Source organism: Phalaenopsis equestris, unplaced genomic scaffold (assembly GCF_001263595.1).
Source record: "Phalaenopsis equestris unplaced genomic scaffold, ASM126359v1 Scaffold000036, whole genome shotgun sequence".
NCBI lineage: Eukaryota > Viridiplantae > Streptophyta > Magnoliopsida > Asparagales > Orchidaceae > Phalaenopsis > Phalaenopsis equestris.
Window position 1 is genome coordinate 1,037,385 of NW_018164478.1, and position 16,242 is coordinate 1,053,626.

General features: G+C 36.1%; 1 protein-coding gene across 1 annotated transcript in view; it reads left to right on the forward strand.

Moving 5' to 3' along the window:
- LOC110018773 (vacuolar protein sorting-associated protein 51 homolog) overlaps positions 1 to 16,242 on the forward strand; it is a 129,371-nt gene that overhangs the window by 44,166 nt on the left and 68,963 nt on the right. The window contains exons 5-7 of the mRNA XM_020716204.1: positions 3,624 to 3,722; positions 3,840 to 3,917; positions 13,169 to 13,246. Of these exons, the coding sequence (XP_020571863.1) occupies positions 3,624 to 3,722; positions 3,840 to 3,917; positions 13,169 to 13,246 (255 nt within the window). The remainder of the gene's footprint in view (positions 1 to 3,623; positions 3,723 to 3,839; positions 3,918 to 13,168; positions 13,247 to 16,242) is intronic.

A 16,242-nucleotide genomic window follows, 5' to 3' on the forward strand; every position in this document is an offset into this window, starting at 1 on the left:
TACTCCTAGTGAACGCAAGATTATCTTCATCTTGACAGCCCATATGCTGTAGTTCGTTTCACTTAACGTTGGAAATTGGATCGGGATTGAGGCTCCTCTTGCCGTCGGTTTGATGACAACAAGTGACTTAGATGGATCTCCATCATTTTCGGCCATTTCTTTGACACCTTCTCTCTGATACCAAATGTTGGTTTTCAAAACCAAACTTTAAACGCCAACAAAAATGGAGGAATTTTTTTAGTAGTTCACACCCTCTACATTTTCTGGTTTAATTTATAAGCAAATACATAACATTTTTCTGAAAATAAAACTAACTAACCACTTAACGGTTTTCTTAACCACCTAACCACAAAACGGTTTTCAAAACTTCCTAATCCACATGAAAAATGTGCAAAAATACATAAACAATTTCTAGAGACAACTAGATTAACACAACATCCCTCATTCATTTGAGTGGACGGAGGACATCAAGAAACCCGTTAGAAAGAATGGGAAACCTGCCATAATTTTTACAGAATTTGAAGGTATTCAACTTGGTTCCTCCTTTCGTCTAAATTTGGTTGGAAAATTTCTATTTGGTCATCCCAAAATGGAGCTCATTCACAAATAATTTGAACTTATGCACCTTGTTGGAGAGTGAAAAATTGGACTATTTGATGGGAGACACATTCTTATTAAAATTAGTAATGAAGATGATTACATGATCTTATTTGCCAGAAGGATAATATGGATTGAAAACAGAACAATGAAAATTCTGAAAAGGTCTGTGAATTTTGACCCACAGACGGAATCACCAATCGTTCCGGTTTGGATTCGCTTCCATGGTCTGAAATTTCATTTTTTTTCTCAAAAAGTATTGTACTCTATTGCCTTAGCTTATGGGAAGCCACTCAACACGGACATCCCTATTTCTAATCTTTCCCGTCTATCTGAAGCTAGAGTATTTGTTGAAAGAGACATCACTTTACTCTCTTCTGAGGAAATTTGGTTGGACACACAACACCGAGGATATTAGCAGAAGGTAGTGATTGAGCCTTTTCCGCCTTATTGTTCGAACTGTCGTATGTTCGGATACTCCAATTGTCAATGCCATCATCTACTCCCTCACCTCAGACCAAAAAATCAAACTGCTCCGCTAGAGGCTGTGATTCCATCTCTTCCTGATCAACTCCAAGTTTTTTACACTATTGATCATCAAAAGGATACCCCAAAAGACGTCACTTTCCTCGCAGGCAATATGTCAACCATTTAGTCCCCACTTTAGCTCCCCCGTCTTTGGAATCTCTTATCGTGGGGGAGAGAGAGATTCTTCAGACTCTACCTGCCTTAGAACATATCACTGATAATACATGTGGAAATACTTCTACTGTTTCACGACTGTCTCATCAGGTCTAAAAAGATTTTAGTGTTACTCAGACTCATGGGGATCATGATGTGCAATGACCTACAACTGTCCGATCACCTTTGGAATCTACTGATCAAATGAGTTAATCATCGGATGAGGAATGTCAGGTCTACACATCCAGGAGGAAGAAGAAAAATGAAAATCTACATGAGCTCAGAAATCTGATAAATGATACTTTGGTTACTACAGACAATGGTACTCATCTTACTAATTTGTTAGCCGACCTACTTCCGAGAATTAGAGACAAGAAAACTAAAGTGGGACGTCCCTAGCACTTTTGTGTACTTTTGTGGTATTTTGGTTTTCTTTTTTTTTTCCCTTTATGTATCTTTGCTTTATTTGAGTTTATTTGTGTTTTTTTGTATGAGTTAGGTTTTTTAGGCGCTCTCATGCAGCATTTCTGTATCTTTTTCGTATTAATATATTTGCCTTTGGGTCTTTTCTCTATATATATATATATATTACTATATCAAATTTAAATAAATCAATTTTCCAATTTACGATTAGGTGGCTTTTCTAAATTTATTTTGGCATGCCTGTAATAGAAGCAACTAAATTAAGCTTCTGGTCGTTATATTTTTAACTTAACACTAAACAATATTTAATCTTTAAAGATTAATTTTGTACCTGAAATACTCTTCTCTTTTCTGATTTTGTCCCTCTCAATGAATGTATGTTAATAAGATCTAATAAATTTAAATGTAGGATTTTTGAATCTTCAATCAAAATAAGTATTAAATAGAAATTCCTATTATTGGGTTTGAGATTTCATGCTTAATCCAAAGAAAAATCTCTTTTTCAACTTTATTTCCTTATTGCCTTATTGTTTCTCACATTCGGCTCTCATAAACACTTGATCGTGCATGCGTGAGCTATTCTTGGCATTGGTAGCTTAGAAGGTTAGGTCAATTCACCCACATATGAAAGTTTTTATGCCTTCTCTTCCTCCGAGACCTCGAAAATGCTCGGGATAGAGCATCTCTGCATGCAAAATCTCCTTATTGAGCCAATCATGCTTTTCTGGGCGAAGGAAGCTTCTCTCGCACTCGCGCCCTCTTTTGCTCGGTTAGGGCACAAGATGTAGAGATCTTTCTTCTCCATGCCACATAAAATGGGAAAAAATATTACACCAGAACTGCTAACGTAGAGCCACGTTCGGAGTCCACTCATATGCGAACACGTGACTTCAAGAAAACGCGCACACTTTCCTGTGATCTGGCCCTGTAACACAGGAGAATATTCCTTCTGTGTTATTCTGCGTTATTCAGATGTTATTATGGTGATATTGATGCGTTATTGTGTTATTATAACACCAGGAATATTCCCAGAACACAATAACACATGAATACCACCACAATAACAAGTGAATAATGTGAAATAACACGGGAGGAATATTCTCCTGCTTTAAAACAAATTTTTTTATTTTTCCGTCACCTCTACGTGTCCGCATATGAGTGGACTCCGAATGTAGCTCTACGTTAGGAGTCCTGATGTAATATTTTTCCCATAAAATGGACGCATGGGCATTTATATGTTCGATCAAGCATCTTCTACACGAAGGAACACTTCTCGCATGCAATTTGAATCACCATCTCCTTTCCTTTCTCCAACGCTGCTTGCCTTTTCGATTTGAGCCACTCGTCTCCCCCTCTTTTTCCTTTTCCTTTTCTTCTTCTTTCCTCTGTTTCTTCTATTTCTTCTTCTTCGTCGATTTATTTTCCTCTATCATTCACGCTCTGTCTTTCTCTCTAACTCCCTCTCGCTTGCCTTCCATGTGCAGTGGGTTCAAATGAGAGGAGACTTCTTGATCGACACCTGTGAAACAGATGTTGTAATAGTAAATTCATTTTTTTTTAAGTCAATTTAAAAGTTTATAAGATGATTATTAAATAAACACTGTCGAGGAGCAGTAAAATGGTGGCAGTGATTGAAATTTGAACTGCCTGATATTCACGAATATTCACTGAAGATGGATTCTAGAATCCGATGTTGTTACCCTACTTGGAGAACTATTGTCTCCAACTAGTCTTTTTATTCTTTAAGAATTTGAAAACCATTCTGGGAGTAAACATTGGTTAACTGAACATACTGCAGGAGATTTTCTGAAAACTCAAATATTATGGAATTACTATGAAATAGGAATTTATTAATTTATTTATTTAATGTGTATTGGAAGTGCATACAAACAGTTCTCATTTTGTAACCTCACGAAATGCAGTTCATATATGATCTTCCAGCTCGACTTGGAAGGTGCATAAAAGCTGAAGCTTATGCAGATGCTGTGCGCTTTTTTACTGGTGCCAAGCCAGTTTTCGAGGTTTATTTATTTTAATATTTTAAATTTTTCTTTCAATTACAGCGTTCTTCATGCTTTGTTAGTCTTCTACTATAATTTATTTGGCTATTTACCTTATTGTTTCTCAAATATCTACAGGCATATGGTGATTCATCGTTTCAGGAATGCAAGAAAGCTTCTGAAGAGGCAATGGACATAGTTATTCACAATCTTCAGGTAGCTTTCAAAATTTGGTTTTAATTTCGATTTAAGTTTAGGGGTTTGGGGCAGCAATGTGGTGCGGTGGTGGTACCTTGGTGGCGTGGTGCCACATCATAGTTTTTTATGTTTGGCGAAACGTAGCTTTGCTTGTGTTCTCAAAAAAACTACAACTATTTTTCCACCAGATCTGGCTACTTATGGTGGCTGCTAGAAAGGTCTCCCTTTATCAAAAAAAAAAAAAAAAATTATAATAGCCACCGTAAATTTTTGAACAACAACTTCTTCTTCAAACAGCTTCACATTTGCTTCTTCAAGCTGCCTTAGTGTAGGTGCTTCTATCCACTCACAATTTTTGATACTCAGCTTTCAGTTTCAAATAGTAACTCTGTGGATTTGTATTATCTTGTAAGTTATTACATTTTTGTTTGATCACTGAGATTTTTGTAGGATCATTGTATGAACAAACCAGTTGAAAGTTTTGAATGGACTTAAGAAGCCATATCAAATATTTTTGGCTCATTGATACAGCATATAATGGCTTCTTTAATCAGTATGGTGAAATTTGATAGCCATTGTTGAATTTTCAATAAAGTGATTGCTGAGCATTTGTTGTCTTCACAAAACAATTGTCAGTGCAGCCCTAAGCCTACATAATAAAGGTTGAAGGTTGATGTTAGGTTGCCAATGGTAAAAATTTTGTCAAAACTTAAGAAAATGATGTCAAAATCCAAGAAATGAATCAAAGTTTTGAGTTTACTAGTTAGAGTGCTCCTTGGAACCCACTTTCTACAGCCTACCTCAAATATGTTGAGAAGTTGGCCAAAGTTTTTAATGGTTCCACTTGCATGTGACTAACAACATTTAGAAAAAGATGTGTAGTGGCTAGAACGTTACTCACAAATGGAGCTCCTCATCTGAAATATAGTCAACGAAGTTTGAGAGGTTTAGTTAGATCTCAAATTAAGATTTGATTTCCTGCATGAAATTTGGGGCTGCGAGTGGTCGGATTGCCATTACTGAATACAACAATTAGATATATATGAATTACATGTTCTCAAAGATATTTTTTCTTCACATTAATTATTAAAGGTTACACAGCTGTGTATACATCGATTTTCTGCAATATTTTGGTTGGATCAAACAAGGAAACATCATAGCATTTACATTTGTACAAAATTTGAATTAGATGGATATACTTGAAAAATCTATAAATTGAATCGAATTGGAAGAGATTAATAATCAGACGAAAACAGCCCTTGTGTAGATCTGTTCCCGTTTGAAATGAAGTAGCAGGAATATATGGTCTAGTTCTCAACAGTACATGGGCTATGTGCTACCATATATGGCTGCAACAGTCCATGGGCATCAAGCTTTTGTTTCTGGCTGGTTATAATGTACCGAGAAAGATAGAGGGTTATGAACATGATATGATTTGAACGCAAAATGCAATTGAAAATATTTGACACAAATACACATTGGACACATCATTATAGTATATTTTAGAAATTTAAAATATTGTAAATAAATATGAAATGAATTGATATAATTTTAAATTTATTTGTATAGCTCATAAAATAAGAAATATATTTAAATTTATAAAATATCTTAAATTACTGGAGGAAATAGAAACCACATAATATCATAGATTGGTAACTTGAAGTTTAATGAATTTGTTCTTCTGCAACAGAAAAAAAAAAATTATTAAAAACATGGAAGTTATTGCAAAATATAGAAAATAAAGTTAGGGTTAAGTGACTATTAAGTTATTTATATAATAGGTTTTAAAATAGAAGAGAATATGTGATTTACCTTGAGCTATTTATGTAATATATTTTAAACTTAAAATTTAGTATTTTGGACATATTTATTATTTTAATTGGATGTGCAAATGACATATGTCTGTGCTCTGTTTGTTTTTTACACTGCATATTTTTTTATCATAGAGCGTCAATGCATCACAGCTGACTTTAGATGGATGGACGCAGGGCATTATTTCTCCACAATCTCCACCTATTCATTCCAACATTGGAACTAGGTCTATAATTGAGTCGAGTTGAAGTGAGTATGTTAATGATTGGATTTAGCCTGGTCATATGATACGATTTGATGTATAAATTGGCATGCGTTTCCACATAAATTAGGGTAAAATAAATATTTTTATTTATAATCCAAAATAACATGAATATAAGGACAAACACCTACAATTTGAGAGTTAGGCGATCTCTTTGAATTCCTACAATTCGAAAGGTAGGAAATATCCCCAAACCCTAAAACTAATATGCACAACAACAATTTCATGCATAAACATATTTCTAAAGATAATAAGTGTATTTATACCTAATAATAATAATAATAATAATAAAAGACTACCTTGACCTTAGGCGTACAAAAGACCAAATTGTCCTTAGATTAGACACCGACGTAGCAATACTCCATTCTAAATGACACCTTATCCTCAATGTGAGAAAAAGTGAAAGTGTTCATTCTCCTCCACCGCAACTGTCTATTTTTTCATCCTCTACCTTCTCATCATGTACTACGAGAACTTGTAATTTTCAATCTTTGCAACTGTTATGGGGTAAATTTCTCATCACACCGAAAATATAACCCTTTGAATCGTTTCCTCTGAATTTTTGTTTCTGTAAGGCGCTTCAGTGTCGCTCTCAGTCATGACCCGTTATTCCAATCCCGTGCAACCTCCGTCCGGACTTCTACTGTTTGAGCTTTGGTATTGTCATGAATGTTGCAGTTTAATACGACGCTCCATCTGTGCTACTCTTGATGGCCCTTTATATCTGATTCTTGTCCTCTACCATTCAGGCTAGCTCCTTGTATCCCTCATTTTGGAGTGCTGCCCATATGTCGAGATTTAGGCCCTACATGAAATTAGTCTTTAATTTGACTTCAGAAATTTCTCTCAGTCTTTCTGATAAGAGCTCGAATCTCTTCCTATATTCCATTACAACTTCCCGAGTGAAGGCATAAAATTTCTCGTGTAGGTCTCCTTTCTGAATGGCTTGTAAACGTTTAAATAAACTATCCTTTAATTCCTGTCATGAACGGATCTTACATCTATTCTCCCTCAACTGAAACCATTCTAGGGCTTTCCCCTCCAAACATAAGCCTACTGCCATGAGTTTCTCCTTCCCATCTAGCCCGTTCACCTCGAATTATCGCTCCATTCAATATACCTGCCCATGCTCGACTTTCCGTTTGAAGATCGACATGTTCAATTTCCTAACTTTAGCATCACCATCTCAACTTTCTCTTCTTCTGCTATTTTCCCTCATGTATTGAGGGTAAAACTCTCTTTTGATAACCCTTTTCTGACTTCTCTTCTTTTTTCTTCACGCTCCTCCATACCCCCTGCATAACCCCTCCATGTTTGACTCACCGTTTGCATCAGAAATCTCTAATCCATCACACATCGGAGCCGTGGGAGGAGGTTTTTAATGGTGGATGCTTTCCTCCTCATATTTCTCTCGTTAGATCTCTTTCTCTTTCAATTTAGATAATGAATCTTCAGTTAGCCATTGGGTAGGGTTTGCCAATTGAACCACCGTCGGTGTCTTGGATTGCATCTCAATAAACTTCCTCAGTCTCTCCTCCAAGCTCTCGAATTGGTTATCAATGGTAGAAAATCTTTCCTTTATCTCGTATTTAAGTTGCCCCATTTCTTTCTTTGATTTCTTCTTCAAACCGTCAATTTTCTTGACCACCATTACTTCCAGTTATTAGGGTACGTTCGTTCCCAGATTTGATTGCTGACTTATAGGATTACGATTAGGGCATGCCCGATCTCCTTGTATCCTTCCCAACCACACCTCGATCCCTTTTGTTTCTCATATAACTTGAATCTTGTCACGGGCTTGTCTAAATTTTTTGATAATTATATTTGACTTGTATTTATATTCTTTATATTAATTTAATGAGTGTTTCAAAAAGTTATTGAACGAAGTAAAAGTTCGAACGCGTACTTAACTTTTCATAGAAAATTATTATTAAAAGATATTATAAAACTAAACAAACGAACAATTAAATAAATTTTGAATTAGTATCTAACTAATTTACACTATTTAAATAAAATAACATATAAGTGCAAGTGAATTCTTTGTAAGAAATAACAAAAAATATTATTAATAAATTAGTTCATTGAATAAGGAAATAGGGAGTCACATTAAATTAATATGCATATTTACTAATGAGAAATAAATTATTTGAAAAAAAAATAAAAAAGTTATAATTACTTATCTGATAAAAAACATATTATTTAAAATATAACAAAAATGCATTTATCCCACAAAGTCGTGTAAGATCTCATTTAAAATAAATGAGGCAAAATCATAAAGGGAGAATAGATAGGTTGAGGCTACCCAACATTGAGTAATCTGAGATATGTGCAAAAAAATTAAACTTCATGATATTGTATAAATAATCCGCATTATCCAAATTAGTAAATAGATATTATGTATTTATTAAATATTAATTTAGTTAATATTTAAAAATATGGTAGATTAAGTATGGTAGATAATGATGTATTAATTAATAAAAAATTAATAAAATAAATATGTAAAAAATGTTTAAAACTAAAGTATTATTGATATTAAAATTTTATATTATACTATTAAATAAATTATAAGTTTTTGTTAATTAAAATTTATTTAAGTAATGTATCATATATGATATTAGTTATAACCTAGCTTAATAACGAGTTATTTGTTAAACAACAAATAAATTTTTTCTTGAAAATAAATAAACGAGTTGGAACGTATTTGAGTTTGGGTCATTAACTTTTGAGTTTTTAAAAAAATATTCAAATTTATTTATTTATTATTATGAATAAGCTTGATTGAGTATTAATGAAGCCGACATTGAGTTGTTCATCAAGTGCATTGGATTGAAGTCAGGAAAATAGGTCATTCAAGTCTCTTCACAATAGTATTTGAATTAACCTGTCAGGAACTTGAAAATTGTTGGAGCGCATCTTAATTTAATAAAATTATTATAAGCAGTTTTATGAATAAATTAATGATAATTTTTAATGTAGTTGATCCTTTTATGATAATATTTTCTTAACAATATGGGCAACAAATTGATTTTTACAATGAACACTCATTGTCTCTTTGATTTTGACCCAAAATTATTCCAGCTGTTTTTTGATCCAAATTGCTTCTTATATTATCTCGAGTCATTACATGAAATTCAACTTCTACACTAATAGCTACCACAAACTGTTTTTTGCTTCTATAGATATTCACATCACCCACATTGAAGTTCATTATTTGGGTTCCGACTTCTGATCACTGATTAAGGCAACTCAACATGTATTACAATAGATTCTTGCCTCACAATTTGAGCTTTTTCTAAAGAATAATACTTTTCGTGAGCAAAATTAAGTTGCTTTAAATATTGTAGGCAACCTCCATATGCTTTTTCATTGGATCATTCATAAATTGGCTTACAACACTGATATTAGAGTTAAATAAAAAACTACAACAGAATGATAAATTTTTTGTTGAAATTCAAAGAAGCTACAAACAAGACACTTAAAAATAAGAAAGCAATGAAACAAACACAAAAGACTCCCTAAGGCGAGGACCAACGGTAGTGTGTTGTTTGTCGAGGTCGTGGAAACGAAGAACTGTAGGTGGTAGGGAGGTTTAGTAGTTGTGAAGGGACAGTGAGTTGGCGGCTTGACAACAAACAAAAGGTTGCTGGACCATGCGACAACAAGCTTGTGAAGTTTTGTGGTGGCTAGACATGAAGCAGGAGGCCGAGTTAATGTGCTGCAATTGATAGTGGGGTTGTGGGAGGGTGTGACAACAAATGGAGGTTGCTGGGTAGCGAAGCGTGTGACAATATGCCAAAATTGGATTGGGATGGCTGGACAGTAACTCAGTTATTGCTTGAGGGTACGACAACAAGCTACGACGATTGGAAGGGGAGACAACAAGCAAGGGAAGAGTATGAGGAGATAATCACTACATTAGAGCAGGATATGACCTGAGAACCATATAACCTCAGATACAACTCTAGCAAAAACTTGAAATAAAAAATTGACCTAAAACACAAAAAATAATATATAAATATTACGAGTATAGCTAATGGTGGGGCCTTCTCAGTCAGGTCGCAATTTTCCGTGAAGGAGCGATTTTGCGGTCCTCTCTTTCCTCGGAATTAACTGGTTCACGTGAAAGAATGGCCAATTCAGAGGTTAGGCCTTCACGACTCATGTCTCCTGTCTCGTGCGGGAGGCGCTCTTGCGCCGCATCGATGCACCCGCAACTTGCATGGGATTCCGTGTCTTGTCTGGGAGACACACCCGCGTCAAACACTAACTTAAAAATCAATAGCTTTCCTTTTATGTGAATGATTTATAAGTCTTTGTGCAAGTCTTTGACTTCATCCTTTGCCAAATAGAGTCCCTTCTTTCACCTTTTATAAGTTTTGATGTATACTTTATTGGTGTGTTTGTTAGTTTACAACCCAACATTTCATATTTTGTTTGAGCTGTATAGAGGACATTTTCTTTGGAAGATCTCTTCTTTTAATCTAACAACCTCAATTTCTACAAAATATTGAAGATTAATCTTTGATTTTAACTTATCTTGCAAAATTTTCTTGAATTTAGTCATTTATTTTTCTAAATTTTTATGTAACAATTATGTTAGCATAAATAGTAAAGATTGAGATCCTACTTCAATTGACATTGATAGTGTGATTGGCTTGACATTCGTAGTAACCTTGGTGTCTCCCCTTTTTTTATCTCTCAAACCAAGCTCATGCAGATTTGTTTGAGTCCATAAAAAAATCTATTTGATTTGTGCATTTATTTTGTTAGTTGATTCTCAAATTCAGTAGGTGGCCTTGTGTACACTTTTTCCTTTAAATCTTCATTTAAGAGTACATTTGGACATCCAATCAGAAGAGGGGTAACTCCAGATTTGTAGCCAATGTAGAAGGACCCTAGTTGATACCGGAGTTAACCCAAACCACGACGCTAGACACGAATTTATTAATCACCTAAAAAGATGGTTACAACAATGACTCAAATGAAAGAAAGACACCACATAATTCAGAACATAAAACAAATCATTACAAATAAAGACCAAATCAACAAAGACACATCAAGCTCGATGAGAAGGGAGTTTGGAGAGATGGGGCTGGAATGACGGCTACGATGAAGGCCGGAGCGATGTCGAGCGACTAGGGAGGAGTGGGACAACAATTTAACGCTCGTCGAGGCGTGGAATTGCAACCGAAAGAAGCGTGAAATGTTGTTGAAGGATGGAATCCGTAGGAGGCAATGATGGCGGCCGAAGCTGAGAAGCGGAGGCAAGAGTGGCGCTCGAAGCCGAGGAACGGAGTCAAGAATGGCGGCCGAAGTCGAGGATTAGATAGTGGGCTGCTGGAGTTGAATCTACAACCGCTGTTGGCCTGATGATGGCTGCGGCCTGCTTGGAGGGAGGAGGCAGGGGATTGGAGACCAGATAGGGGGCTGCATCCTGCTGTGAGGGAGGAGGCAGCTGCTGCGACAGTTTGCAGCAGCTGCAGGGGAGCTAACGACAGCCTGGGAGAGCAGCAGGGGCGGCGATAATCTGCAGAGGGGGCTGTGGGGAAATGTCGACACTCTGGGAGAGGAGCAGGAAATGAGATAACCTATAGGGAGGCTTCAGGCTTATTGGCAGTTGTCAGAAAGGTAGCAGGGAGGGCGGTAACATGCAGGGAGGTTGCAGGAGGAGTGTTGGCGCTCTGGAGGAGTTGAAGGGGGGTAGGGAAGTTGCCGGCTAGATTGGTGGAAGGGCTGAAACGTCGGCTAGCTACAAGACTGTGGGTAGTAGTCAGAACATTGTAGATAAACACCACTTCAGACGGGGTTATAGCCGGAGCACCTTCCTTGTCGCCAGATACAACCCTCGAGAGACAAAATACGCAGATAAAACTGAATTCAGATTTCGATATCAAAACCCCTAACTCTAGACACATCACTCCTATATATAAAAAACTTGACCCAATTTGGGAAACATTTAAAACAAGGAAGGAGTAAAAATAAAATCAAGTTCTCAAATTTTAGGAAAAGTTTAAATTAAGGAGAATAAAATCAGCATATAAGCTTTTAGGAAAGGATTTAAATTAGGAAAAGGCCTAGGAAGGAACAAAGGAAAGGAAGAAAGGAAAGAAAAGGAAGGGAGAAAAAAAGAAAGGAAAGAGGAGGAAGGAGGGGGCGGTGGGGCCTCCTTCAAGAGAACCGGCCGGTCCCTCATAAGCCCTGCGTCACTAGTTGTTTTGAATTTTTCCATGGTTGCAAAAGTCTCTTAATAGTGAATGCCATGAGACTAAGTGTGTCCTTTACAACTTGCCACACCTTTTATTTGTCTATGTTTTAAACTTCCTTGTGCTTGACAGAGAAGATCCACCTACACCCATTTGGGTTCTTTTCTACGTGCAAATTAGTTATCTGCGAAGTTTGACTCTTTTCTATGGCATGAATCTCCTCCATAATAAGAGATGGAATTGTGATGGGCATGTTATGTGCTTGATCTCACTCCTTTTCTTATAAGAATGGACCAATTTTAGTCATCCTCAAGTTGTTCATCTATAATAGTTTGGAATCAATTGGAGTTTTGATTAGGCTCAATGCGAGCCCATTATTTTCCCTGCTTAACAATATTTTGTCTAGTATATACCCTGAAATCTTTGTTGAGAGGGAGATCCTTCAAAGTATGTTGAGAAAATTTAGTTCAATTGAAACTAACATTGAAATGCAGCTCAAAAGAAAAACACTAGCAAGCAAATTCCAGCTTCAAAAAGCTAGGAAAGCTTGGCTGAAGACATGCACCGGTTAGGTTAACAATCTAGTTGTCCATCATAATTATTAATCATGTTCCATATTTCTATCCTTGATGCAATTTTTTTTTTTCATCAACAATGAAACTAATGTATGCTCTAAAAGTACCATGATCGAGTTTTATGCAATGTTTGTATCTTATCATCTGATGTATGATTCCTCTTATTTCATGAGTTCGCAATTCTTTTTATTCTATGTATCCTTTTTGCCGTCTAGTAGTTTTAGCAATTGTCTACTTTTCTCTCTTTTACAAGAACTACCGACTGAAATGAGGCTTGTTCAATTTAAAGTTTTATATTGTTTGTTTTTTATCTTTCAAAACAAGTGTGGTATATTTCTTTTGTTGTCATTTTTTCAGCGCATACGTTGTTCTTTGAGATCTATCTCTTAGATAAGAATTTACTTCCATTCTTTGCAGGAAAAACTTTCTTCCGAGTCGGAACCCATCGAAGCAAGGGCTGAAGCAGTTGTTCTTCTTAAACAACTGAATTTTCCTGTTGGTATTTTTCCTTTCTTTTTATATTATATGATGCCTTTCTTTGTTAATACATGCTGCATTTTAATATTTCAGTGTCCTTTGAGTTGATATGGTCAATAGTAGGGCTGTAAACGAGCCAAGCTTGAGCTTGGCTTGTGTTAGACTCGTTCAAATTACTCATGTTTGAAATTGGCTTGTGTTCAAAATTGGTCATGAACAATATATTCGTGTTCGGATCGATTTACATATTCTTGTGCATATTCGACTCAAAATGGGCTCATTTAAATTAATTAGAAAAGTAAATGTAGGGTGTTTGATTCGAATCTACACTTTTTTCATGTAACAAAAGATGTAAACCACATGACCACATTAGCTGTAATGATTTAAACTTAGATGTAAATATATAAAATATATTATTAAATAAATTATATATATATATATATAATATGATTTATATATATTTTTGGCGGCAATGGTTTCTTCAGCTCTGCTAGGGTTTCTGGCAATTTCATGGAGCCGAGCTTAGGTCGTCGGTCATGGAACGGTCTTACGCCGGCGTCACCTCCGGCGACAATGCTAACGACATCTCTTATTTTCCCTCCTGCTTATCATGACTCGCTAGCCCTGAGTTTAGCTTCAGCAAATGACTAGGTAAAAAAGGAGGTAAGCTCGCTTTTTTGCTCTCTTATTCTGAGAATGCTAATATGGCTATTTCCTGTCATCTCGGTATGGTGGGGAAATTCGTGTATGGTCATCCTAAATTGGAATTTCTCCTAAAACATTTTGAACTCATGAAGCTAGTTGAAGGTTGGAAAATTGACCCTTTGGATGTTAGACACATTTTGATTCAATTAACGAGCGAAGAAGATTATACACGGTTTTTTGCCCGTTGTTTAGTGCGGTTTGATGATTTTGTTATGAAAATATTGAAGTGGTCGGTTGATTTCGACCCTATAGCCGAACCCCCTATTATTCCCGTGTGGATCAGACTCCCTGTCTTGAAGATTCATTTGTTTAATCACGAGATCCTGTTTTCTTTAGCTGCAATTTTTGGAAAACCTCTGAAGTTGGATTCCGCCACCTACACTTTATCTAGACCTTCTACGACTAGAATCCTTATTGAACGTGATATCACTTTACCATCTCCTGATAAGGTTTGGATCGACTCTGCGTATAATGGTTATTGGCAACAGGTGATTCTAGAGCAAAATCTCTCTTACACACTGTCGTATGTTTGGCCATGACCCCGTTCAGTGTTTTCACTTACATCCTGAGTCGCGGAAGCGAAATATGGTGAATCATAATGGTGGGCCTAATACAGACCAAACCCCCAACTCACATTCTCTGCGGAAGAATTGATTCAGGCTTTTCATGCTGACATGAATACCAATTAAATTGGGCCTATTTCTCCTCGAGTTAGGAGTGCAGATATGGCTCCTTCTGAGGTTGGACTTCATGCTGACCGGGAAATTCCCACTCCTCCATCTGAACATATTGGCCCTATTTCTCCTCGAGTTAGGAGAGTGCATCAGGCTTTTGAGGAAGTTAATCTTCCCGCTGTCTGGGAAGCTACCCCCCCTCCTGAAACTAATAATCATTTTGAGAATGTTATGCTCCATCTCGACACTGCCGCTGTGGCCTCTGACATCCCCTTGGAGGAGGTTTCAAATATATTGAGGGAAGAATGACAAGTTCAGAAATATCGTAGGAAAACGTATAAATGCCATAATAAATTAGAAAATCTGAAGATGGGAAATGCATTGACTTGTGTTGATCATTATTATTCAGAGGGTAATTACGAACACACCCGAACTAGATTTTCTAGAAAGGGTAAGTTGTCTATCCATGTTTAATGTCTTAATTTGGAATATCAGGGGAGTTGCGGATTCTTACTCTCTTGGTAGACTTAAATTAATGACAAGGATCCATAAACTTGATATTTTCTCTATTTTGAAACCTATGGTATCTTATCCAGATGTTCGCATTCTGGGTAAATTCAAGCATTTTTCTTTCTTTAGTAATTGTTCTAATATGATTTGATTGTTTTGGCGGAAGCACATCACAGTTAATGTTATTGCTGATGATATACAATTTGTGCATGTCTATTTCTCTATGGATGAGTTTTCGGGATGACTGACATTTGTATATGTTGGGTCATCTACTTCTGCCAGATATGATCTTTGGCACAAATTCTCTAGTGTGGGAGTGTTAATCCAAGATAATTGGATGGTTGGCGAGGATTTTAATATGATTATGCATGGTTATGAGAAATTGGGACGAAGGAGAGTGGATCCCGCTTTGATGGATAAATTCATCGGTGCTATCGATATTGCTGACTTTCTGATTTGGGTTTTGTTGGTTCCAAGTTTACTTGAAAAAGGGGGAAACTTTTTGAACGTCTTGATAGGTGTTTTGCTAATCAGTCGTGGATTTCCTCTTATGACTTCTCTCAAGTACAACATCTTTGTAGTTCTGGGTCTGATCATAATCCCCTCATTTCCTTTGATTTTTTTCAAAAATGTTTCTAGATACCACTTCAGATATTCAAATGTCTGGGCAAGACACGATGATTTTCTGAGAATTATTTCAGCTAATTGGAGATTTGTTGAAGTGAGCAGCGCTTGGTTTATTCTTTGGAAGTTACATAAGAAAGTGGCATCTGCTTTGAAACATGAAACTGGGAAGTTTTTGGTGATGTCCATGCTTGGGTTATGTTGACCTCACTTTTGGTTGAGGTCTAGAAAACTTTTTTTAGTAGCCTAGGTCTAGCCATAGGACTTTCCTATTGACTAGTCTTAGAAAATTAGAAAATGTACCCCCACCATTAGAAATTCAAAACTCTTCTTTTTACTTAACTTGAAATTTCACATAATGATCTTAACCTCTAGCATTTAGTAGGTAAGATCATTATAAGAGAATTCAAGAAGAGTCCCTATAGGATTATTTGGCTTTAGGATTGACCCTGGGTGTTGACTTGGAACTAGGGTACACCATATCTTCACAATATATTAATC